General features: G+C 39.6%; 1 protein-coding gene across 8 annotated transcripts in view; it reads right to left on the reverse strand.

Annotated features, from left to right (window-relative positions):
• Positions 1-190: 190 nt before the first annotated feature.
• Positions 191-25310, reverse strand: part of mcf2l2 (MCF.2 cell line derived transforming sequence-like 2) — a 137966-nt gene continuing 112846 nt past the window's right edge. For 4 of the 8 annotated variants that reach the window (XM_051947570.1, XM_051947569.1, XM_051947574.1 and 1 more), the window contains exons 28-35: positions 22352-22447; positions 20543-20644; positions 18142-18213; positions 17648-17761; positions 15859-15968; positions 14295-14410; positions 6905-6978; positions 191-4490 (exon numbers count right to left, since the gene is read on the reverse strand). In XM_051947570.1, coding sequence (XP_051803530.1) covers positions 4402-4490; positions 6905-6978; positions 14295-14410; positions 15859-15968; positions 17648-17761; positions 18142-18213; positions 20543-20644; positions 22352-22447 — 773 coding nt within the window. In that variant the 3' untranslated portion in view covers positions 191-4401. Of the gene's footprint in view, positions 4491-6891; positions 6979-14294; positions 14411-15858; positions 15969-17647; positions 17762-18141; positions 18214-20542; positions 20645-22351; positions 22448-25310 lie in introns of all 8 variants that reach the window. The other 4 variants (XM_051947572.1, XM_051947575.1, XM_051947576.1 and 1 more) reach the window with 4 other exon arrangements.

Here is a 25310-nt window from a genome sequence, read left to right on the forward strand (position 1 = left end):
ATGGTTTAGCTTCCAAATACTTTTAGTTATCCTGATAATTTTAGAGCATCCCTAAACATCTGATTGCCCCCTTTGAGGAGTTAGGTAGCGGATTGAAACATTCCTAGCCCATAAGAAAACAAAGGCATCACTGAGGACTTTGGCAGCTTCTCTTAGTGTTCTCACTAAATTCACAACACCAGGTCAAATCTGGCAGGGAAGTTGTTGTATTACTTTAATTAACTGGCACAAAACCATTCCTCCAGTGCAAACAGAGCAAATAGTTCAAAGATACTGAAAAGGAGAATGATCACACAGCCACCAAACATTTTCTTGTCCGTTCTTTTGCTTTTATATACAATAACTGCACCTTTAAATCTGGTTAGCACATGTCCTGTATGCATAGTGGCTGATTTCAAAGAATTCTGTTGATTACTTGTTTTCTTTTCGCACTGGTAGAAACTTTCCATTTTCAGTAGGAAGTAATACATGGTGAGCTTGGAATAGTGGAATAAGTTAAAAATACAAAAAAAGTGACAAAATTCATATTGTAAATGCATATTATCACAATAAAGCAATATTTACATTACAATGACAGATACAATATACATACTTGATACATTCTATTATAGGGTTAATATGGCAATTAAATTGCAGCATGATGCAGCATAACAGAAATATTTTCATTACAAAGATACAGCATTTTTCATCTAACAAAGGACAAACCAAATATACAGCATGTTCAAGAGGAGTGTATTTCTTTACAATCAGAATTTCAATGCATATGACCTTTTATTCAGCTTTGCACTATCTTACAAATGGCAATTCATTTAAATATCTATCTGTCCATTCACTTGCCTAACCAGCCGTCTTCACCCATCTATCCATCGCCCAACAGTCATTCATCAATCAACCCACTCATCAACTTATCCATCCGCCAACTATTCTTTGTTGCTCATCAGAGTTAGGGTTCTTAAAGACTGACCCCAGGTAATTGCAGCTTTCTTATAGAGCAACTACATGAAATATTGCATTCTGACATGTATTCAGTCAGTAGGTGAACGTTCAGCTTTCTGGTTTCTTTTGTTCCATTTACCATATGTCATAAAATAAATGTAAACCAAATGAGCTACTATCCTTCCCATGATGCAACATGCCATACAGTGCTGCTGTCTCAGTGACTCGTCTATAGAATTGAGTCAGTCAGTAGAAATGCAATACAGTGCTGGAAAGCTTGTGACGGGGAATGATGTACAGCAATACAGCAGTCACACAGAGAATGGATCCGCCAGAAGTTGCAACATTAAAGTAACACTGATGTTTATTTACATTTACCAGAATGCCTTCCTGGCACTCACCAGGTTCCATGTTCAGTGTACAGAACTGTTTTCCTCATAGAAAAAAAACTAACTATACACCAACAGCTGATGTTAGGAAACAGGTGCGCCTTACTAAAAAAATATTTCCCTGAAAAAACAGTTCCCTGACTTTTCCCACAAAATACTGTAGTTCACTTGAGAAAAAAAAAAGGATGCAAGTGTAGTCTGTCAAAGAAATGCCTTTCAGTCTACCTGACTTAAAGTGTCAATGCTCGCAAATTGCAAACAAATGCTAATTCCTCAGTAACAAAAACACTGGCGTAAGCTCTTTCTGCAAGGACTTCAAAAGACTCATGAATCCGATAACATATAGCAAAACTGAACTATTGCTTAGATTCAGCAGAATAAACAGACGCTCATATCCTTCAATGAAATTCAAGGTTGAAATACAATCAATGTGGCTACTGATCGAGTACACTGCCAGCAATTAGCTGGTGCTGTATGGATTTGAAGATAAATCAACAAGACACGAAGCGATGTGCGAGCATGAATTAATACAATATTCTGAATATTATCCATTCGATATGAGCTTTTGTATATGAGCAATTGTATAAAGTCACCCTCCCTGCAGAAACTGTGGGATGTGACTGCTTGGATAGCATCTTTTGTAGTTATTGTGCAGAGCATATGCACGAAATCAGAAACACAATGTTTGAACATTTCCTGTCTATTGATAGTGAGTTGGCATACAGAGAATTAAAGTGTGAAATGTTCTCAACAAGCTCGGTAGTGAAAATCCTATTATGCTGAAATGAGTCTTTCTGAATTTATCAGTTACTTGCAGCCGAACACGTCACTGAGATAAATCTGGTTCCTAAAAACAGGTTTCTGTCGGCACCATATTTATCTGACGAAGAGATGTTCTGCAGTAATGCTTAATTTCCATCAAAACACATTTAGCATTGTTCGGCGTGCTGTTCACAAAGAGTAAAATAGAAAACACATTGTAATTGATTTATTTCTCTCATCTTTTCTGTCGGAGAGTAATTTAGCTATCATTAGCTGATGAAGGAAATTCTGTAAGAATTAGATTTTCTCAAATGTTGCGGCGCTGATATTGAAAACTTAATGTTGAACCAATCAACACATTTTATATGTACAAATAGTCAGATATGACACCCAACTCTGCAGTTCTAGTCAATTCCAAGGATCTTTTAGCTCATTGTTTTTGTACTACAGCCTTCCTTTCCTCTTGGGTCTCACCACTCTCATCAGCCTTATTTCTGGATGGAGCAGAAAGCTGCTTTAGGCAAAGAAACAACTATACACATGCAGCACAGAATAGAAACACTGCTAGAAGAGCCAGCATTTTACTTACATTTGTCAGGTTAGCATACACACGACTCCAAAATAATTCTCATGTAACTTTATGTTTGCTGAATGTCTAAAAGGGCAAATATTTGCTAAAATGTTAGTAATTTTTGACTTTATAAGGCATTTTCTGCCCCAGGAGACATAAAAATTTAAAATATCACTAATATATTTGTTGTTATACATTTTTAAAATGTTCATATGTAAATGCATGTAACAAATACAGTACATAATCAGATTCAGCTATCTGGCCCTTCCACAAGCTTTCATTAGATCACTAAAGTTCAGACATTTAGCAGTTTATACAGATAACTTATGAGGTGTCTTAACAGGAAAGTGGAGGAAAATAGAGTCACTTCAGAAAGTATTCAGACCTCTTCACTTTCTACACACTTTGTGTTGTATAATTTATTCTAAATGGGTAAAAAAATGCACTAGTAAAAAGTATTCAGACCATTTGCCATAGTTATACAGTGGTCTCAATACTAAGAAATGGATGAAGGCCATAACCACCAGGACACAGAGTGTAGACTGAGTAACAAAGCAAGAAGGTCCTTGATCTGGGAGGTGACGAGAGACCCAACAGTCAATCTTCAAGAGGTCCTCCCCAGAGATAAGAGAACCCGCTGGAAGGACAACTGACTCAGCAGCACTTCATCAATCCGGCCTTTATTATGACAACCTGTTTGGAGTTTGTTAAATGCAGCAGAGAGGAAAAAGGATTCCCTGATGAGACGTAAGCTAAACTCTCTGGGCAGAACTCCAAACACTGTATCTGGTGAACACCAGGCACTTATGTGGCTAACACCATCCCGAGAGTAAAACATGGTAGTGGCAGCATCATACTACAGGGACAGAGGGAATCCTCAGAACTGAATTGAGAAAGAATGCAGCAAACACAGAGAAATCCTTAAATAAATCTTGCTCCAGAGTACAGCTACCTGAGGCTGAGGTGATGGTTCATCTATCAGTATGACAGTGTGCAAAAACTGAAGAAGTCTGAAAGCTTTCTGAAGTGACTATGTGATGAAATGTGACATTATGTGGGTGTTTTACCCGGACAACGAAAAACAAACATGATAACCTCTACCTTCTCGTGGAGACAGCAGCTACTGTGAGTTGTCTATTGTTTAAACCTGAAAAGCTGAAGCAGCTAAAAAGGGGCAATAGAGGATCAGAATCTGAACTTAAAAAATTCTGCTTCAGTGCAGGGTAGCAGCAAAACATGGCACACTGCCAAAGGCCTGTTTGCAACCAGCACATGGAATTTATCACCCATCATTCCCAAGGGTTATCCAGATCAGAACAGGGATTTGAATTTTTATGCATCCAGTATTTTCTACAGCATGTAAGCTCAGTTCTGGATGTAAAGTTCAGTATCCACATCCATGCAGTCGTCAGTTCCTGACAGACAACAGCTGGTACTTCCTTGAATTAAAAATCTGATATGGCTTTCCCACGATGGCGTTCAGGCATTGTAAGGTTCCAGCTTTTTCCAGAGGCTTCACTGAGAAACTTCAGTGAGTCATACGTGAAAAACTGCAATTGATAAAACAAACGCAGGCCATATTTGCAGCCCATCCAGAAGAACTACAAGTAGAAAACTTGCGGTAGTCCAGCTTAGGAAATTACAGTTGAAAAACTACAGCTATAACTAACAGCCATGTTTGAGATAAAACAAAAAAAAGGTTTGCAGTCTGATGTAAAGAACTCTAATAGTCAGCCGTGTTCATTAGCTGTCCTGAGACACATCTCCCCATGTACTGGCTTCATTTTCATCAGAGTCGGAGAGTGCTGCTGTACACAGATCACTGAAGATGTCTGGGAAAACAAGAAAACAGATTCAAGTCAGTTTGGGTGTGATCACAAAACAGGCATGGAGGAATATGGAAAGAGAGTGGTATTCAAACACAGGCTTTAAGAATGAGGATGCACAGCCCGGACTGCAGCGCTAATTAGAAAAATAAATCAAACATGGAAGCTTTAAGAAGAGTTTCAAACAAGGAAGCATAATAGTGAGCATGTCCAATATCTGCAAAAAATATCAGCCAGTACAATGCATACAGAATTATAGGGGAGGCAGATGGGGGCAATCAACACAGACAGGTGAAGGAGGCTTTTTGTAAATGGGTTCCACTTAACCAAAATACTGAAGGTCAACTCCTCGAGCATGGAGGTCTGTGTACCTCAAGTGTGGGGGGAAAAAATGCAAATCAGAAACAAAAGAGGAATGGAATGTGATGAAAGGAAAAGGAAAGGAGGAGATGTGAGGAAAAGAAAGTGGTAGTTTTTTTTTTTTTTGAAGAGGTAGAGCACCATAACAAAGCAGGCAAGGTCATAGCAAACACTTAAAGGATTGGCCTTCAAGTTGGCATGAAGATGAGGAGGAGGCGGAGAGATGGATCAAGGACAGATGGATACACCAAAGTGAGACAAAACAGAAGGAGAGGAAGAAAGAATAAAAAACCCAGGAGTGATTAATGTAGGAAAAGTGTATTTTGTGGCACAAATATTGATCTCAACAACACAGAACTGCCGGGATTCTGTGCTCATGTTTCATTGAACTTAAGCTTGATATTAAAGATGTGTTTATATGAAGCTGTCAGTCACTGAAATGGTTGAAATGATCGAAAGCATTCTCTGCGCTTTAATTTCCTATTTTCAAATTACTTTTACTCATAATAGAAACACGCAAGTCTCCTGGATAATACAAATAGCAACTGAGCTATTTGTGATTTTTTTATGCACCACTTTGTGCTTTTTCTGCATCAGTTTATGGCAGAAATGTCTTTATGTGGGTACAGGAATGTACAAGATTCAAAACACGGAAAAATATATGGAGGTAATTATGTTTCCCACAATACATTCAATGGTTGTTTGAGCTCATTACTCATACTCATGAAAAAGAGAAAAAAGTTCATCAAGCTTAGCTGAAACTATGCGCAACATGAAACTTTTTTTTCAAAATAAAAGTCTTTTGCCTCTGACAGGACAAAAGCACATTCTAAATATCGAGTATCCTCTGCATCCTCCCATCAAAATCCATGCCTATGGTTGTACCCCATGCGCAAAGCAAGATGATGTTTAAACTACCAGCCTACCGTTACTTGTGCTAGTAGCTGCAGGAATCTTTACACTGGTGTAGTTGTTCATGAGTTTGTGTGAACACCAGGTATGATTTCATTATCTAACAACCCTCTGCAGATGTGAGCAGAGCAAAAATTTGTGGCCGTCCAGAATGTACGCACAGCAAGTATGCTGATCACGCATGTGCCAGAAAAACAAATGGTGCCTAAAACAAATGCTTGTTTGGAGGAGAGGCTGTGCAAGGAGATTCTTCATCATAAACGCCTTTAGAATTCAGCATTGAAAAGTTGTAACTGAAGTCGTCGCTGATGGACTTAGATTTGTACATGCTTTCCGTCGACGGTGCCCAAATTCCAGAAATCCTTATGCTATATTCACCACTGTGCTCGGCACACCTCTGGAATAATGGCTGATAGTTGTTATATTCTGCAAAAAAAAAAAAAAGCAAGGTCACAGCCTTTCAGAAACATCCATGACAATGTGACTGTGTGTATAGCATACTGACGCTTAGCTAGTGCAGTATGAATAGCTGTGTGCACTTCCACTCTCAAAGTCTGCATTGGTCAGTGCATGGGAAGGTGGAAATCCTAAAATGGCCTCAAGCCACCTTTACAATGGCGAAGAAGCCAGCGACAGCTTTGCATCTGAGAACAAAACACCATGTCATAAGTGTGCCAGGGAATCATTCACTTCATGTTATGCAAGTTTTTAATCCAAGTACTACTAACTAAAAATCAACTACTCCAATTTAGATAATCCATGACGTGTCTTCTGTAGACCCTGATATGGCTAAATGAGATACATACTGGTCTTTAATCATATGCCACTGATAATAGCATTCTTAGTCCCTCTTATGCATCTATGATAAAGAGAGAGAGAGTGAAGGAGAGAGATGGACATGCTGCAGTAAGGGATGTCAACATTCAACTTAAAAAGCCAAAGCTCTTCCATCCTGTCCCTCCCTCTCCCACAGCTGTGGCCCGTCCACCCAATCCCTCAGCTCCTGGTGCAACCACCCCTGGGGAGTGAGGGAGTAAGTGATGAAGTTGGACCGAAGGAAGGGAGGGAGGAAGATGTGAGTGAGTGTGTTAGAGCAAGGCTGCCAATGGTTAGTCGGAAGTAGCAGTGTTGTTACTTAATCGAGTGACCTCCTTCAGACGCTGTTTGCAGTATACTGGAAGGAACCAGCCCTGTCTCCTCTGTTATAAGGTTCTTGACTAGCCTAGAACATGAAAGACAATAAAGAGGAGTGTCTTCATTGAAACACACGAGTAAATTAAACGAACAATGTATTTTGTAGGTCCCATAGGTTTTTTATTTCCTAGAAGAAAACTGGAAAGGAAGAAAAGAAAAAAAATAACACAAATTAATCCCTTACAAGTAAAGAAAAGTTCTGGATCAAATGTTCAAACAAAGCATGTGAATTAATAAACTGAACCAAACATAATTCAAGAAACAAAACAACCAATAATGGTGGCTTCTGTAAAGTCCCTGTTATCTATTGTATCCTTGGAGATTCATATGAGCTATAGAAAATTTTCAATACCTCAAGTATGAAAGCACATCAAAACAGAATGTAGAAATAATCATTTTAGAATCAGGAATGTGGATGTGAGATGAAGCTGACATTTCAAAATGGCACCACATGGTCATCATACTGGAGGTCAGCTGCACATAAAAACTGAAAACTTGTCCCTTTGTGTACTTGTAAATCAGAGGTAAAGCCTCTGAACGGTCATAGGACTTTTCTGTGTTACCTCACAATAAGATTTTCATCCCTAATGATGCATAAAACCAGTTGGGATGTTGGTCCAGTCTCGTTATAACACACTGAGGAGCAGATGTCACAAAAATAATTGATGATTTTACAATACAGTGCTCTTTATTGAAAAGATGTGGCTTGATATAGTCATTGTAAACTTGTTGTTGCTATTTAAGCCTACAGTGCCACTAAGATCGATGCGTTTCCAACACACCACAGGAGCAGAGGAATACAGCAGTTTCAGTACAACACAACTCCTCAGCTCCACTGCATGTAGTTAATGTTACGCTAGTAAAACTGAATGTGTCTCTGTGATAATCGCAACAATCAAATCACGTCCTACATTCACAGCGGCGGCTCTGTCATCCCAAGCTGGCAGTCATAATCACAGCTACAGTCTGTCCTGGCAGCAGTCGGTCCATTCAGAGAGCTGCTGAAGCTGCTCTTCTTACCTTCCTTAAATGCTTGGCTTCAGATCTGTGCCTGAAAACCACAGCTGAGGGTGTGCTGCCTCTTGGTCGAGACACAAACTGAAAAGTGACTGCGAGGTAATTTAACAAAAGAAAGAAATTCTGCTGTGACCTCTCAGGGCTCTGTAGAGTTGTAATAATACGGAGAGTAATGTTTCAAGCAAAGAAACTTAACTATTGTCAGGTTTTCTAGTCCTTTAGGTGTCTTAGGAAGTCTGGTTCCAGGTCAATTCCCACATCACAAATTTGTTCAAAAATTGTAGTTTTGATGTGTTGTGCAAAGACTGACACCAGTTTTAGCTGGTTGGAAAATTTGCCAAATGAAAGCCTCGAAGGCGTTCAAGAATCCCAATGTCAGCTTTCAAAACACACTTTTTTATTACTAGTCACCTTTTGTTCTGATGAGTCCCCCTTTTCCAGTAAGCTTACTCACTTAATATTCCTTCAATTACTGCCTCTAGCAACTGAAAACGAACAGGCCCGTTCTACGATCACTGTCACAGCAACCATTGAAATCTCAAATGTTCGAGACCTTGATAACTTTTTGATAAGCTACTCTTTGCAATAATCATTTTCAATGTCTGTGCAAATTTTGGGATCACTCTACAATGTGAAATATGTCTCGACCTCCGCAGCAAAGATGTGGATAGTGTGGGTGCACAGGAATATTGCGAGAGTAATGTCATAATGAAGTAAATGCCATGTGCATGAATATGAAAGATAATAGTATCTTCCCCAGACATGAATTCTTCTTGCATTAATTGAGCAATCATTGCTTTCCAACAACAATGAACAGAGTATTAGGATGTATTAGGAGTATTAGGATGTTATGTTACGATTTATAGTTGAAAGTAGCAAAAAAAATTTTTTTTTTACTATGACTGAAGTTTGATGGAGCTCATTACTCATCCAGAGGACAGTCAACAGTTTTACTCTTTTAATATGACGTTTAGGAAAACAAGCTGACCATACAGCTTTCTATCGCTACTGTGCAATATAACTAAATGTAAATTGTGCCTAAAAAAAACCTTAACACAAAAGAAAAAAAAAAACAGAAGACATAGTTTCCTGTTAAAGACAGAGATTTCGACTGAAGTTGCTACTGCTCTGTCGTTGAAAACAACAAGCAAACCGTCTCTCAAATCAGAGACTGTAGCTTAAAAGCATGATTCCTGTTGCTATGTGATGACTACTGGTGTTTAATCTGCAATGAAAACATCATTCTGTAAATGATTTCAGGCTGCTCAGTCATCATGGACATCAGCACTGTCATTCAGGTCACACTCAGGTGGGTATGGGTAAAAAGATTCCCCAATCACATAAATCATGTGGGTTTTTTTTATGCACATGTTGACCTGCAGTGGACAAACCGATGTGTAGAAAACAGAAAAAGACACTTATCAAATGAAATAGGTTTTGTGATTCTGGAGAGGTCCCTGTGCCTGCCTCTCTGTCATCTAAAGCCACACAAATTCCTATTTGTTTGCAGTGGTCTTAACAGATTTTAACGCAACAACACACATTTCACACCAAATTGATAATCCAAACTGCACTTTGCCATCTAATCTGCATAAACACAGCTTGAGATGTGTCGCTCCTCTTGCAAAAATGTTCATTTGGTGCCATTAAATGACCAAACAGGAGCAGAAGCAAATAAAAAACCCAAAAAACAAGTAAGTGTTCTGATTGAGAAAACCTGCACGATTGTAGCTGTTGTAGTGCTGGATTTGCACAAGGAGGAAAATAGAACCACTGATGTTCCCGTGAAGTTTAAATCAATTCTAAATAGACATAACAGGTAGACAACTTCCAAACTGGAAATATTGAGAGGAAGAAACACTGATGTGAATTAGACCCATGTGACTCACACATTTCTGAAGAAACTCTGATGTACTGCAAATTTTGTCTTCTTATAAGTCTCATGTTTTAGATCACAAGATATCAGCCCAAAACAAGAATAATGTGGTTGTGACACTGAGAATTCTAGGGGAGATATTTCCTCGAGAAGAAAGACCTGGACGCATGAAGATGACAGAGATATATGGTGCCTGTATTCAGTCCAGATTCAAATGTAAATGTATAATAGTGATGTTGAAACCACAGCACCACAGAAAAAAATTGTTTACTGGTTGAGCAAATTATTTTTAACCCAAGTCATGATATTTTCTTAAAATATCATGAAGCAAAAAGTCACTGAAGATGCAACAAAGTGTAAAAAATAATATTTAAAATAAAGAAAGAGTGCTCAAGAGCCTGCAATTTCCCAAACTGGATGAGGCATTTCAGGTCAGGAGCTTTTTTTTTTTACATTCACGTGGTTTTGAACCAGGAATTAATCCAGAATTAGACAGTAAAAGCATAGTTCAACTTCTTCTTGTACTTGTTCCTCTTCTCCAAACCACACAGTTTGTAGGTTTCAGTGCACATCAAAAATGACACTTGAAACTATTAAATAATAGCCTCGCCGCGCAAGACCCATGCTCTGAAGACGCAAGGGTCTAGGCACGCTCGACAGGGAGGGAGGCGGGCTAAAAGTTTGTCTATCAAATCACTCTGCAGCAATTGGGTAGGTATACAACCAATCAGCGCAACGAATAGGCTCCTAGAGCGCTGGAAATCAGAGGATGCGGTAGTTCGGTGAAGCCTTATTTATACAGTCAAGCTCAAGTATATTACAGACATGTTAACAGAAAGATTATTCAGAGTCGGTGCTAATGGAGCTCAACGACTGTTGTTTTTGTTGTCGACCCTGGCAGAGAATTAAATTCGTTGCCGTGGGTTGTCTAGCGCGGCTAGGCTAGTTGTTTCCGGTTGTTTCTGTCAGAATCGTCGTGCCTCTGTCGTCACTTAGTTACGCCCACCTTCTGACTCTACACTTCATGGTGATTCATCCGGCCAGTTTTAGGAGAATCCAGCCTCGAGCCTTATGGAGGGTAACTAGACCCACCCTGGCAGAGAATTAAATTTGTTGCCGTGGGTTGTCTAGCGCGGCTAGGCTAGCCCTGCAATAGACTGGTGACATGTCCAGGGTGTCACCTACATCAGCTGGGATAGGCTCCATCCCCACCACAACCCTAATCAGGATTAAGCGGTCTATAGATAATGGTTTGGATAATATTGTAGGTCTTGACTCTACAATGTGAGGTGCCCTGAGATGATTTATGTTGTGATTTAGTCCTAAATAAATACAACTGAACTGAACGTGTGTTTATGTGACCCACACTGCAGTCAAAAGTTCAGTCACAATTTTGCTCAGCATGGTTACACATTAAAATAGATCCCAAATAAAAGCTGAAGTAAAGGGAAGACTTGTGAATTCTTCATTATTTTCAAGTGTGGAGGAGAGGCAAGTATGAGTGAGTGAGACCTTTTAGCGGCAAAAAGCCATAGATGAAGACAACAGGAGATGGTGTAAAGCGGTGAAATATGCATGAGCTGATGAAAAATGAGCACGTTTAAAGCAAGTTGAGATTTTATCTAACAGAGTATTAGTCAGTTCCAAACGCAGGGAGCTTGTATGAGCCCCAAAACATTCTTTCAGCTAGAGACCAGAGGCCGGTTCTCCACAAAGGCAATGAGCTGCTGTTTTCCTCTCATGCTGAAAGCGTAGATGGTGGTGGTTTGGTGAATGAAGCTGAGATTTAACATTCATCTGAAGCTATTGTGTTTTCAACTGCCTCCCTTGATATAGCAATAGGCCATTAGTCACACGTTTTGTTGTCTCCCGCTGCTTCATCAGAGTAACGTTACAGTCAATGAAATTTTAATTCCTTACGAGTCACACTGAGCCTTTAATCCTTGCAGAGCGAGAACGGGGCACCAGAGGAGCAGCTGTTGTACTAGTCTCATTTTCGTTCTTGGGCCTAGTTGATTAACGAGGACCAATTATAAGACTTTTAACCGGGGAAGCTGTGGCAGTTAATGATTACAGTGAGCAGTGGAAGTGGAAAAGGCTCATGCAAAGCTGCATAATATCTTCAACACTGATAGAGTCCAATACAACCCAACAGCTTTGCAACAAATATTACCTCTCTCTCAAAGCTTAATGTTGTTTTTTTCCTTGATAAGTTGTCAGAGAGGATAGATTGTGCAGAATATCTGAGACTCTAATTTATAGTGTTGGTGCATTGCATAGCATTATATTGTAAAATCCTTCCATCTATTTTCGATATCTGTTTACATGCTTCAAGGTCATGGAGCCGGAGCCTGGCATGCATTATGCTGGAAGAAGGGTATACAGTGTTCAGACTGTTGCAGATATGAAAGCATACAGTATACAGCAGTTAGGTATGACACATAATTACATTCTTATCATGTTTATACTCTTTTCAATACCTAACCATGAGATTGATATGCTTTCTTCATTTTTTGGCAAAACATACACTTTCAATCGAAAGCTTAATGTAATTTATAATGCATAATCATTCAGATTGCTACCAAGTACAGTCATCCATAGCATTATATTGTGAACTAATTTGTCTCTCTGACTGTCTGTTTATAACCAAGATTATGTAAAAACTACTAAGCAGAATTTCATGAGTGTGAGAGGTGTGCACAGGAAGCACCTTTTTTTAAAGTGGCGTGATTCCAGTTCACATTTGCTGAAACCTCAAGATAGACCACTGAAATTTGCAGACTATGAACTTTCAAGGTGAACTTCTAGTTGTAGTTCAGTCCAGAAATCTTGAAAAGTCCATGTAAATTTGTTTTGTGGTGTGCATTTTCTATAGGATTATGTTTTTATGTGCTCTAGGCTGCCAAGTTAAAACTGTAGTTAGAAACAAATGAACTGGTTGGACGCAAAAGAAAACAACAACCAAAGAACAAACCTTCACCTCTCGTGAACAAGAAGTAACAGAAACGTTGTTTTTAATAATGCAACACTGTGAAATATTGTTGGTTTCGATCACTTTTAAAGTAGGGCATCAGGGATACACAACAATGTTTGTGCATGTGTGCCAAAGAGAGCAAAAGAGAGAATCAAAGGGAGGATTTGTAATATAGCAATGAAATCTCAGTTTTCTGGTATATAACTGTGGTTAGTTAAATGTATAAAAATAAGGGGGTGGAACACAATACCCAGAGTGATGTGAGGAACATGGAGATGGTTTGGGGATGTTTTGATTGCACCATTCACTTTAGAATAATGTAAACAGGATTCAGTATGTGCCTGGAGGAGTTCAGCTGAGTATAAGAGACAAGCATCTTCCTCTGCTGTAAAGAAAAAAATAGAGCCAGGCAGCTCAACTTGTTTTTGTTCCGTAAAGATTAATTCTGTACAACAGTGCTTTGTCTGAAAGATCAGAATGAGTGCAGCTGCTTCTCAAAGGAGGCCGCTGTGTAATTCTTATTCTTGTCAAACATTAGGGAGACCTTCATTGATCACCTCCACATTATAAAGTCTGCAAATGAGTTTGCACATCTCGCGGTTCACAAATTAATCTAACTAAGTTCATATAATCTGTTGTCTGTTTTCTGCCAAAAGTGCTCTGACATTTAGTGCTATCTTACAGCTCTGACTGGCCTTGGCGCAGACAGTTTCTGCAGACATCAGACCGACAGCAGGTATTATGATAACATATTGCTCGGGGTGACACAAAGCCTCAGTGTCAGAATTTATGAAGGTATTGCGAGCTTTGGTAATTTTCAGTTAAAACCCAGCTCCAGCTTTGTGTTGGCACAAAGTCTGTCTCAACCCACTGCATCATTTTAGTCTCAAATATGTATAAAGAAAAGGACACAATGATACAATTTCTCAGTGAGCTGATAACAGCATGATTAGCACACTCTAAATAGCACACCGGCAGGCAGTATCCGGTGCCATTAGGGTAATTTGAGCAGGTTTCTGGTGAAATATTGACACCAGTATGGCCCATTGAGTTATTCCACAGAAGAAAATAACCATAACACAGCTGGAGGTGGTTGATAAGGCTGTTGATGAATGTCACTGAGGCGATGATCAGTTCACCAGGTGCTGACTTTGAAAATTTGTGGCCTTTACTTTCTTTGGAAATGACAGTTCACCTCTGCTGGTTGGAAATGGAAAAGTCTCTGTAAATTTGGTTGAGTAATGAAGACAAAATCAGGCTGAAGAATGTCAGCTTCCTCAGAAAGCGTGCTTTGTCAGTGAAGAGGAAACTTCTGCAATGCCTGACAAAGAATGTTTGCTGTATTTGTACTGGGAACAAAGTGGTGCCTTTGCATTCCCTCAGTTGTAAGAGGGAAGTAATAGAAAGTAATAGAAAAGCTAAATATGGGGAGCTGGAACCAAACCAAGAAAACAAACCAAGTGGCTTCCAAACTTACCAGTTTCCATTCTCTGCTTCCTCCAGAAACTGGACCATGTCACCCGTCTCCAGAGAGAGATCCTTCGCTTCACGGGACTCATAGGTCAGCTGCACCCGGAATCGGCTGTTGTCCCCCTGTAGAAAGAAATTATTTTCAAACTCTGTATTTAAACCCAAAGGAACACCTTTGCACAGGGATTTCAGGTGTGTAGGAGAGGGAAGAGTGTATCCAACAGGTTCAAACAGACTCCTGCACAAAGTCTAACATGCAAACATACATTTATTAGTGCAACATTTTAGAACTAGACCTCCATCAGGCAAATAGTTGGGTATAAAGCTAGAAGCCATTTTTAATAGGGAGTGGCCCTGACTCCACCACCAATGAACAAACTTCACACAACCTTGACAGGTATGAAACACCAAAATGAAAAGAAAGAAGATTATTTACATACTATAGAGAACATGACAGCTAACAGTAGAGAAACACTGATATTGCCAAAAAATATTTGCATAGTGTGGGTAAATTAGGAAAGAAATACTTAAAGACTTCTAAATTCCCACTATGAGCCCAGATGTACAAACATTCAGTGAATCAACCAACAAATTGAAGAAATACCCTAAAAACTAAAGACACTACAACTGGATAACATAATTTGCAGTCAGAGAAGACTCTGCATTTCACCTGTTTCTATACTTTGATAAGATACTGCTTCCTCTAATGCCAAATATTACAGGAGAACATTGAGGGAGACATGCTCTAGCTTGAGAATCTGACAGTTGCTGATCTAACAACAAACCCAACTGCAATAATGAGGTGAAGCAGGCAACACAAGAAAGCAACTCCTGCACCATGAGAAATCAGAAAGAAAATGCCCTGCACACACAGGTCTTATTAGCAGCAAATAAAGTCATTTAAAAGCTCATTTAAAATTACCAGTGACAAGATTTGTAGTATTTCAAATGTCTCATCTGCAGGTGGGATTCACATTTTCTTACCTGCTGATAAACTGAAAATGCCATTTTCTTGAAACAGTGTGTTCTAGCAGCCACACTGTATGTGTGTGTTGCTGATGCATCCATGTGGCTTTCTGCTGTACATCACACTGACTACAATGACTCTAGAAAAGCTGCCATATCCAGCAGACATGTGCAGCTAAAATCCTCTCCTTCTTTCATGTCTCCGTCATTTTTAAGTCAAGTGGTCAGTGTCTGCTGCTAACTGGACACCAGTCCACGGGAAATAATTAAGCAGCAGAGGGATCCTCCTTCTGGGGAACAGAAAGGGGATTTAGCAGAAAAGAGGGAGGCAGTAAGGGATGAGCAGAGAGGAAAGGAGAGATGAGTGTCGGCGGACAGTTCGTGAGCATAAAATGTGATGATTTATGTGAAAGCTGACATGAGTTGACTGGGCCTGGATGGGTTGGGTTGAGCTACGTGTGTTTTCCACATGGGCTGAGGGATAGTGTTGAATGATGTTCAACTCATAAATCTGAATAAAATTATGTACAACTCTTGTTCTGTTTCAAACAAAGTCATATCTCGGGTTGCGCATCATGCGCGCTGCAAACTTGAGCTCTACTTACATTTTTGTTGTTGCCTTCATCCTCTGAAGAGTTGGAGGATTCTTCTGCACTGGAGGGAATCGTCTCAAAGTCCTCCGTGTCCATGGAGAGGAGCCGCCGCTGGGTCCAGCCTGAGGGGCAGCAACACACGCTATAAACCACTACAATTTGCTCATAAACAAGGCAGATATCATGACTTGGCAGGCAACGGTGCTCCAGGAAAGCAGTGTTGCAGTGCAGTCAAGTAATTTGTCTTACATCATCATGCCAGCTTGACGAGTTTGCAAGAATTAAATCTCGAGTTAAGTTTCTCACAGTAGAATGACTTCGAAAGCATGTAGAATGATTCCCATCCTCTTACGCAGGAGTCTGTCCTTCTTGTATTCCCTCATGCTATGAATAAGTGTAGCTTATAATTAGAGATGTAGAGACTTTTATCCATTTGATTCAACTTTAAAGTGGTAAATTAGGTCTAATATTAATGCTATAAGTATGATGGGGACATATTGTCATGGTTAGCGCTTGTTATTTAGCTTCATTCTGTTCACATTTAGCCACAGGATACATCTAGTCTTACACAAAAGGAACAATAAAACAGGAATGGATCTGCTGTTGAATTACTGCTAGTCTTCTAACAGTTGCAGTCAAAGCATCGAGCACCAACCTAGATCACAGTGTCTCATGCTTCTTACCAACAATCAACTAGTTCTAAGTTGCTCAATACTTTACCATAGCTTAAAAGTAAGTTTTTTCAGTATTTATGCTTTTCTCACCAATGCAGCGAGAAATTACTTGAGAGAACCTATGGACCAGACGTGTACTTTGACATCTGAACTGTAGTGTGTAAGCTTTATGTAGCCAATTGATGGAATATGGCTTCAAAAAAACATGATAGGAAAAACTGATTGCATTCCAGTTGCATTTTTGTAGAACAATTTCTTTAAGATCAAGCTGAGCATAGAAATGAGTGTGCTGCAGGAAGCAGATGAAGCTGCACACCAGAAAAATAAAAAAGTAATGAATAGCCCAGACTCACTAGACAAATCACATCAGGCCTACCGGTTGATGTTTTAACCCCCTGAACTCCAAGTAGTTTCCACTCCTGTCACATTTTTTGTTTTCCGTGAGCTCAGCTTTCCTGACAGAACCACGTGCCACACATGAGTAGTTCAAGGAGCAGTAAAATGTTGAAGTTACAACAATTCTTTCTGTTTATACAGTTTCTGGTAGATAAATAGTGACATTTGGTGATTGTTTTAAATGATAACATGTCTTTCAAACATAAAGGTGCAGAGGGTTAAAACATATGCTGTCCAAGTAGGCTAACTCTTCTGGTCATATGAGTAAAAGCATGTCAAATCTCAGAACTTTTCATGAAGGCACCCTTGTTGTCATCTGCCTTTTTGAGAAAATGGAGAAGAGTGATGAAGATGTGCAAAAGGTCTGTTTGAACCCAAACCATGATTTTTTTCCAAACCCCAACCAAGTAGTGTTGCTGCCAGTGACTGAAACTGAAAATAATCATTTTTTAAAGGCTGAATTAAAGTATTTCTCCCACACAGGACACAAACCTCAAATTTCTTGAGGAAAGTCCAGTGAGAAATGCACCATGTCTGTCCTTCAAACATAGACTTTGTTGCTCTTTATACTTTATATATGTTGTTGGGAGTCCATCGACCGATTCTGTTTGTGAGGACAAGTCTCCCATATACCAACAATAACCAAACCAAGTAAATTCAAAAACTGGAAAAATAAGTTCCAACCCAAAGAGGACCTCGGACATGACTGGAGGGTTCTCCTCTGCAATTACCTGGCTGGGAGGTGGATCTAGGAACAGCTGTGGTGACACCACCAGCAGTAGTAGTAGTGCTGCTAGTCATACTCTGACGTTTCCCCGCTGTAGCCATAGCACCACGCAAAGTATCTGGAGGGAAGCCAAATTCTTTATACCAATCTTTAGATGACATTTATTACACAGCAATCGCAAGCCACAACCAAAAATTCCAAAAAAAAAAGTGTGGGTCGTGATGGTTAAACGATCAAATGTAGTGAATCTACTCATGCAGATATCAACAGGCCAACAAGGCAAAAAAAAATTCTCATTGCACCAAACTACACATACAACAAACATCTTTTTTCTGATTCTCATGCAGTGTGAAACAGCACATCACAAGCCACAATACAAGTCGACAAGGCAGAGAAGAAATGCAAAAAGTGATGCACATCATCCAGAAATGATAAAAACTAAGTCACAAAAGTATTTTGTGGTCACAAAATTAAACAATTAGATGGTTGTCCATGTACCTTCATAACCAAATGGAGTAGGATCACTCTTAATCTCATGTCTTTTGCTCTTTATGCTAGCAGAGAGGGGACCTGGGCAGGGAAATAACAAGCAACCAGACTGAATTAGAAACCAACATGTTAATAAGAAGGGCAGCACACAACATCAATACCTCAAAACCTCCTTAAGACTAAATTTAAACCCTTATTCAGATATTCTCAGTCTGTAACTGTCTATTTAGTCATGTAGACAATTATGTTTAAGTAAGTTTGATGATCGTATTGAAACTGTGTGTACGCACACATTTGGAAAATTCAACAGATCAAGGTTGAACCAGGGAGTCAGACTACAAAATATGACATTTTTGGATACAAGGTGATAATTTCAACTTCCTCATAGCAATGACCCTTTTCACCCAGATGTCAAAAATTTCTCTTTTTCAAAGCAGACGTTTAAGTTCAAGTGGCACTTATTTTACTATTTACACCTGTGTTTTTCACGTGTGGCATGTGAAAATGTCTCCAAGGAAAGTGGCTATTTACTTAGGGAAAATAATGTTTTTTGCTCCACAAAGCTAAGAGCTGTTTTACAAAAAAATATCCTTTAATTAATTACGATTTAAATAGCTCAAACTGTGAATGTGATTTAAGAGATCTGAGACAAAGTAGCACCACACCTATAATAAGGCCATACTGATAAAGGAAACAGCAATATCCTTATCAGTTGTAGGTTATCAAAACATCCTCAGCTGTATAAAGAGGGAAAAAAAGAAACACAACAAAAGAAGAAAACAGAGAGAAACTGCCCGAAAGTAGTTAAAAGTTTCATTCTTGATTCTTTCCCTGCCTCTGCCTGGATGATAATCAACTTCTCATCTGTATTCCCCGGCTAAACTGCACTTCTACTGCCACTTTTAATGTCACCCTGCGTTCCAAATGTCAGCTTATCAAAATTCTTATTTCCTTACCGTGCCTTAAACAAAAAAAAGAATATGTACATCTGCTCATTTGCAACTTTTTTCCCTCCGTCGTTTTCATTCTCAGCGAAAACTTTCTCAGCTTTCTCCATGCGGTACATACATCAGTCTCAAGCAAGGACTATACCGCAACGGTAATAGGAAAATGGAAATTTTCGTCCCCACTCTCTATGTCTGCGTATGTATGTGGTTTATGTATAAACTCGCAATTTGTCACGAAAAGTTCAATTTGACCGTGTATTTCATATGTATGAAATAGCAAAGCAATTTGTTGGAAAGCAACAGCCTGTTGGCGTTGACGCATTTTTCTAACTCAAAATTAACCTTTAATATAATCAGATTTCGATGCACAGGTTTGATTGGCAGCTGAGCCAGCATGTGCACCAAAACACAACGTAAATTAACTAGATTTCAGCTCAGAAGCCACATACAAACAGCATTTTACCAGCAGGGGTATTGATGAAAAACAACCACATTATACAGCACCTAAACTAAAAGATGACCAGTTAATTTGCTTTTTAGCCTGCAAATTGATATTACAAATGCACTCATCTCCGAGTGGACGATTTTTTGGAAGCTAATCCAGCAAGTAAAGGTGCAAAATGTGTCTGCACTTCACTAATGTGAATTAACGGCTGCAGCTTTTATTGCATCAGCGTCACTGTAAGGCAATAGAGGTGACAATAAGAGAGACATAAAGGCTTGATGTTTTCTCCTGTTTTACTTGAAATTATTTCTTTAGCGGAATATAAAAAAGGTTTTAATGTTGACATTAACTTGCCAGACGAATAATAATCGTTGTACTTGCATGACAATTTAGTCTTGTGATTGAAGTGCAATGAACAATTTTAAAATAACCCACATTATACTGTCATGATCATCATCATGCTGCTTTTATTACTACTATTATTTATTGTCTGTTATTGGAAAATGCACCTTGGCTCATTTCTCTGCTGAGATTTGTGAAATTTTTCAATGTATGTCCAAAAAATGCCGCCCTGTTGTCGAGTTCTGAGTTTGACATATATGTTGAAACCTCACAGGTGCACCACAGTATGACTATGGATGGATGTATCATTTAAACACACACACACATATCTAGTAAGACTACTTTACATCGACAGAGAACAGCAACAGAGGAAGTTGCAATGATATGAAAAAAGGAAAAATGTCCAGTTATCAATTTTGGATACAGATTTGTTCCTGAAAAAGCTCCAAGAACATACATTTTGCTGTAATTTTATCATGTACATAATGTTACATGCAGTTTTTCCTTTTCATTTTACACTGTAATTAGGCTTCTACCTGTTGAATTTCACAGTGTGTACATCCATTAGTGTGCTGTTACGAAGTACCAAATGTGAGCAGAATTTAAAAAAAGCCCATAAAGAGCGCAGCATGAAAGCAGGAAGAGCAAAACATGGAGGCTCGGACTAATTAGGTACCTTTTGTGCGTCGTGTGGCGAAGGAGGAGGAGGAGGTAGAGGAGGCGAGAGAGGAGGTGAGAGAAAAGCGGCGGGGAACCTCAGCCTCCTTAACAGTAGCATCTACAGTCAGACAAGGGTTTGGGAAGCAGGAATAGGCATGGAGAGAGAGAAGGAAAGGACAGGGGAAAGAGCAAAATTGAGTACATGGAGGGAAAAGGAGAAGAAATGAGGAAGCAGCGGAGGATGAGCAGAGAAATGGGGGGGGGGGGGGGTTATGTAGAAGGTAAATGAAAGAAAAAGCATGGCAACTGGTCAACAGCGAATAAAAGAAGGGAATAAATTTTTGGTTTATTTTCTAAAAACAATATTTAGTCAATACAAGACGTTCATCTCTAATATGAGGAATTATTAATTTGTCATCAATAACAACAGTGATAATGATGGCAAAAATAAAATAGAAACACAAACTTTGACCAAAAAAATAATAATTCAGTGTCCACACAGCTTTCCACCTCAGTTCAGAATTTGCTTGGGTTATGTGATAAAAACTCCATACCAACCATCTCCATGACAACTAAATATGGAGCTCATGGCCATGTGATAACTGGTGGATGTATGAGTGAAAGAGCATAAACCCAAAGCAAACTCTGCAACAAAGGACCTGTTCAGAGTCATTTTTCATTATTTACTTTCTACCTACAGTCCAGTAATGTTAAAGAGGTACCATTGCCACTGAGTAAGTCAGGATCAAGTACAGGGCTTCACACATATAGCTGTCAGCCATGACTAATTGAATAAATGTGACTTTTCAACAGCGATTTCTCATCACCTGAAGCAACGCCACAGCAACACATTGGTAGCTTTTACTCAGTTTAAAGGACGGCTTATGTCAGTTGACTCGCCTGAGACCCGTCATCTTGATTGTAAGTGACAGATTAAGGTTTAACTATCCATCAAACCTGTAGGTAGAACTGCTAAATTAGTTGCCGAGTGGTTAGCAGATATACTGCACAGGAACATAAGCTCTTAGCGGCCGATATCTAGTTTGAATCCTGGATTTCCCCCTTTTCACCACTGTAGCTTTCACAATAAATGCCAGAAAATAAAAGCAGCCACCTTCACTCACCCACTCATCAATCTCATTAAGACTGGACCATAGTGGACATAGTGAGCAGAACCTAGAGTCAAGCTATATTCCTCTCCAAAAATGTTAATATGCTGCAAAATGTCAGGAGGACTTGGATACTAGAGGGTGACATTTAGTGCAATGCTGCACCAGACTTAAGCCAAGCCACAGTGTCAGAAATCTCTCTCTTCATCTGCCCGTCACCTGCAGTCTGTCGGTCTTCAAATCCTGCCTTTTGAGCCATTCTTTCCAAAAATCACAGTTTACTTGTCGCAGTGCAGGCAGGAGCAAAAGATACTGACACGAACAGATAAAAGCAGAGAAAGGGGAGTGGATGGAGATGTGCCCTTTGTTATGTTGACACGCTGCGAACACTGAAATGCACAGAGAGATCTACCCGACCACTACCAGATACACACTGACTGAAATGCATTCAACAAATGAGGAAGAAAAAGAAGAGCACAGCAGCAGCTGACCTGGCCAGAGAAGAACGATTTAGCTAGAAAGGAAAGACACAAGGTAGATGCTGCTGCTGCTCAGGACGATGATGATTATCATTATGATCAAGATTAGGATGAAAGATTAGAGAACATAAAGCTGATGATGAGGGCAATAGTGTTGACAAAGAAGTCAGTGCTGGTGGTGATGATGGTGATGATGACAAAGGCGGCATTAGGGATCATTTGATACATAGCTGTTACCTGCTGGAAGGGACCTCCTTTTGGAAAGTCCTTGCAAGGTGAAATGCTTCCTAGCATTAACAGCTGAGCGGCCTGATTGGTTGGCTGAAGCATCGACTGAGTAGCAAAGCAACAGGAAGCAGAAGTTAGTACAGCAGGGAAAAGAAAGGAAGGAGAGACCTTAGGTGTTGCTTAAAAATATTAAATAAGACATGAGTTTCAGTACAAATGTCACAGTTTTAAACCATAGGTTAGAGTGTTTGGCATATTTTTCCATATGACAAAGAGTGAAAACAATTAACTCTCCATTGCATCTGTGAAAAGTAAATACATTCTATGGAAATTGTTAGCTGATACATTTAGACAAGCACACATGCCATCCTCTGTAACACAACACAAGGAACATATCAATAGATGTAATATTCTCTGGAAACAGTAGATAAAACCTTGGTCCCAAAAGTTAGCATAGCTATTTTTTAACAGAAATAACTTTGTAATCTGCATCATTGTTCATCATTTGCCGACACTGGCTGACTGAAAATTTTGACCACTTTCTTGGCAAAATTCCTTCAATCGCAAGACATTCGAGGTTTTTCTTGTAAATACTGGCCTTACAACATTTCAGTGGGATTTAAAGCTAATGTTTTGTTGTTAGTGCATGTAAATCCCTAATCTTGAAACTGTTGGCCTATTCTGGGTGTATAAACAGATAGAATCATTTTCCACATTGCATTGCACAAGCAATGCATTGTGGTGCAATGGCGGTGCAGATGACAGCGCTCTTGAGAGTCTTCCGCCTTAACTTTTATTAAGTGAGCAAATCAAGTTATTGTTCTAATTAATGTGCATTTTGGCTCATTGTTGCAGTCTGTACTGCTGTGCTGGGGCAGTCTACAAGGACTATACTGCACATTTATGCAACACCTAAACAGACTCTCAAAGACTACAAAAGTAGTATAATAGCTGCATCTGTTGGTGTCTGCTGAGTGAATGGTGCTCAAAAACACTTTGTGGAAACTTAATCAGTTGTATCAAAAGCAGGAACGTGGAGACCAAAAATGATCACACCATTAGAATATCAATAGATTGATTTGTGCTCACTGAGAAATAGAAAGCAACTAAATACTAAACAAAAAGCACACAATTCCAGTCAGCAAAAGTCAGAAGAAGGCTGTCTAGTGGGGTCTCAAAGGATGAAAAAGGTCAATAAAGCACTCCTCACGAGAGTAAACAAGTGAACCCAGCGGGTGGGCTACAAACATACCAGCATTTCACAGTGGATGATTAGTCAAGAGGTGTTTTGCCTAGTCTGGAGCACACCTGCACAAATCGACTCTACGTTATCTGAGGAGAAGTAGCATTCCTCAGAGACATGCTCCACCCTCTGGTGTGCATCTTTGTGGAAAAGGAGGATAATGAGCCCAAACACACTTCAAAGCTTTGCCTTCAAGACCAAAGAAAACCAAAGACTGTCATGAATGCTTCTCCACAGTCATTTGACCTAAACGCCACTGAACATTTATGGACTACATGAAAACTGAGAAAGCAAAGTTCTTCGGAATATTGTCATATCTCATTGGGGTATCACGGTTTATCAAGTTTGAACAAACTGGTGAATAGCAGCAAAAGAAGGACATTTATTAGAGTTTCAACTTTTCTCTCAAATTGTTGTGCAGACCTTAAGCTGTAATGATATATTTCTGAAACAAATGCATCTATATGGGATCCCTCTGTCCATTTATGAGTCAATCTGTCTGGTTTTAGGTCACAGTGACCTCGCTGTGGGAGGTCTGAGTCTGTCAGCTGGTTAACTGTTTTGGCAAGTTTGCACGAGTTTACAGTTTTATCAGGCACATCATGAAGGCACATCTGAGTATGTGTGTGTGAGCTAATCATTAGTGGAAAGCAGCTGATTAGCGCTGAGGTGTAAGTGAAAGTGTTTCTGTCTCAACAGTGTCTGTGTGAAGGAGCGAGGAACGTCACACCACAATTTTGAACTCAAACAACCCTATAACTTTGGAAAGATGAAGCCTCTTTATTGTGCAGAGAGAGAAGTCAGGAGGCAGAAGAGATTGAGAGGAAAGAGTGTCATAAGAAAAAGGTTATATAAAAAAAGGAGAGTGTAGCAGAAAGCAAACAAGTGGCTGGAAGACTAATAGAAAAAGGAATAAACATTATGAGAGAGTGACAATGTATGCAATTAGACAGGTAGGTTAGTTTTATAACAGGAAAAAGTTCCCCATTTGAGTGATGAAACCAAAAGCAAAGGCTCTCAGTCAACTATCCTGAATCTTGCCCTTCCTACTAGCATTTGGGACTGACAAACCACATGAAGAAATCAAAGCTACGCAGCATGAACCAAGATAACTAAAACTCATTCTGAGGAAAATATAAGGGCCCAATGCTAAAGGACAGTATACACCTTTAGCAGTTTTTGAGAGATTATTTTGAACAGTTTAGATATCTGGAACTTTTTTTTTTTTTTTCACGGAGCAGATTCCCAAATGACAAAAGCATCAGTCCACACTGACCCTGAGAGTATGTCCACATTACAACAGCTAAATGAATTCTTTCCTCTCTATTTTAGATCCAGTCCAAAACAAAATGAGTTTTCACGAGCCCACAAGAGGCTGCACAGTGGTTAGCACTTTCGCCTTGCAGCAAGAAGATCCCCAGTTCAAATCCCGGGGTGGGCCTGGGATCTTTCTGCATGGAGTTTGCATGTTCTCCCTATGCATGTGCCGGGTACTCCAGCTTCCTCCCACAGTCCAAAAATATGCTGAGGTTAATTGACCATTCTAAATTGCCCGTAGGTGTGAATGTGAGTGTGATTGTTTGTCTGTACTGTATATGTAGCCCTGCGACAGACTGGCGACCTGTCCAGGGCGTCCCCTGCCTTCGCCCAAGTCAGCTGGGACAGGCTCCGGCACCCTCCGCGACCCTACTGAGGATAAAACGGTGTATAGAGAATGGATGGATG

This window comes from Acanthochromis polyacanthus, chromosome 4 (assembly GCF_021347895.1).
Source record: "Acanthochromis polyacanthus isolate Apoly-LR-REF ecotype Palm Island chromosome 4, KAUST_Apoly_ChrSc, whole genome shotgun sequence".
NCBI classification, from domain to species: Eukaryota; Metazoa; Chordata; class Actinopteri; family Pomacentridae; genus Acanthochromis; species Acanthochromis polyacanthus.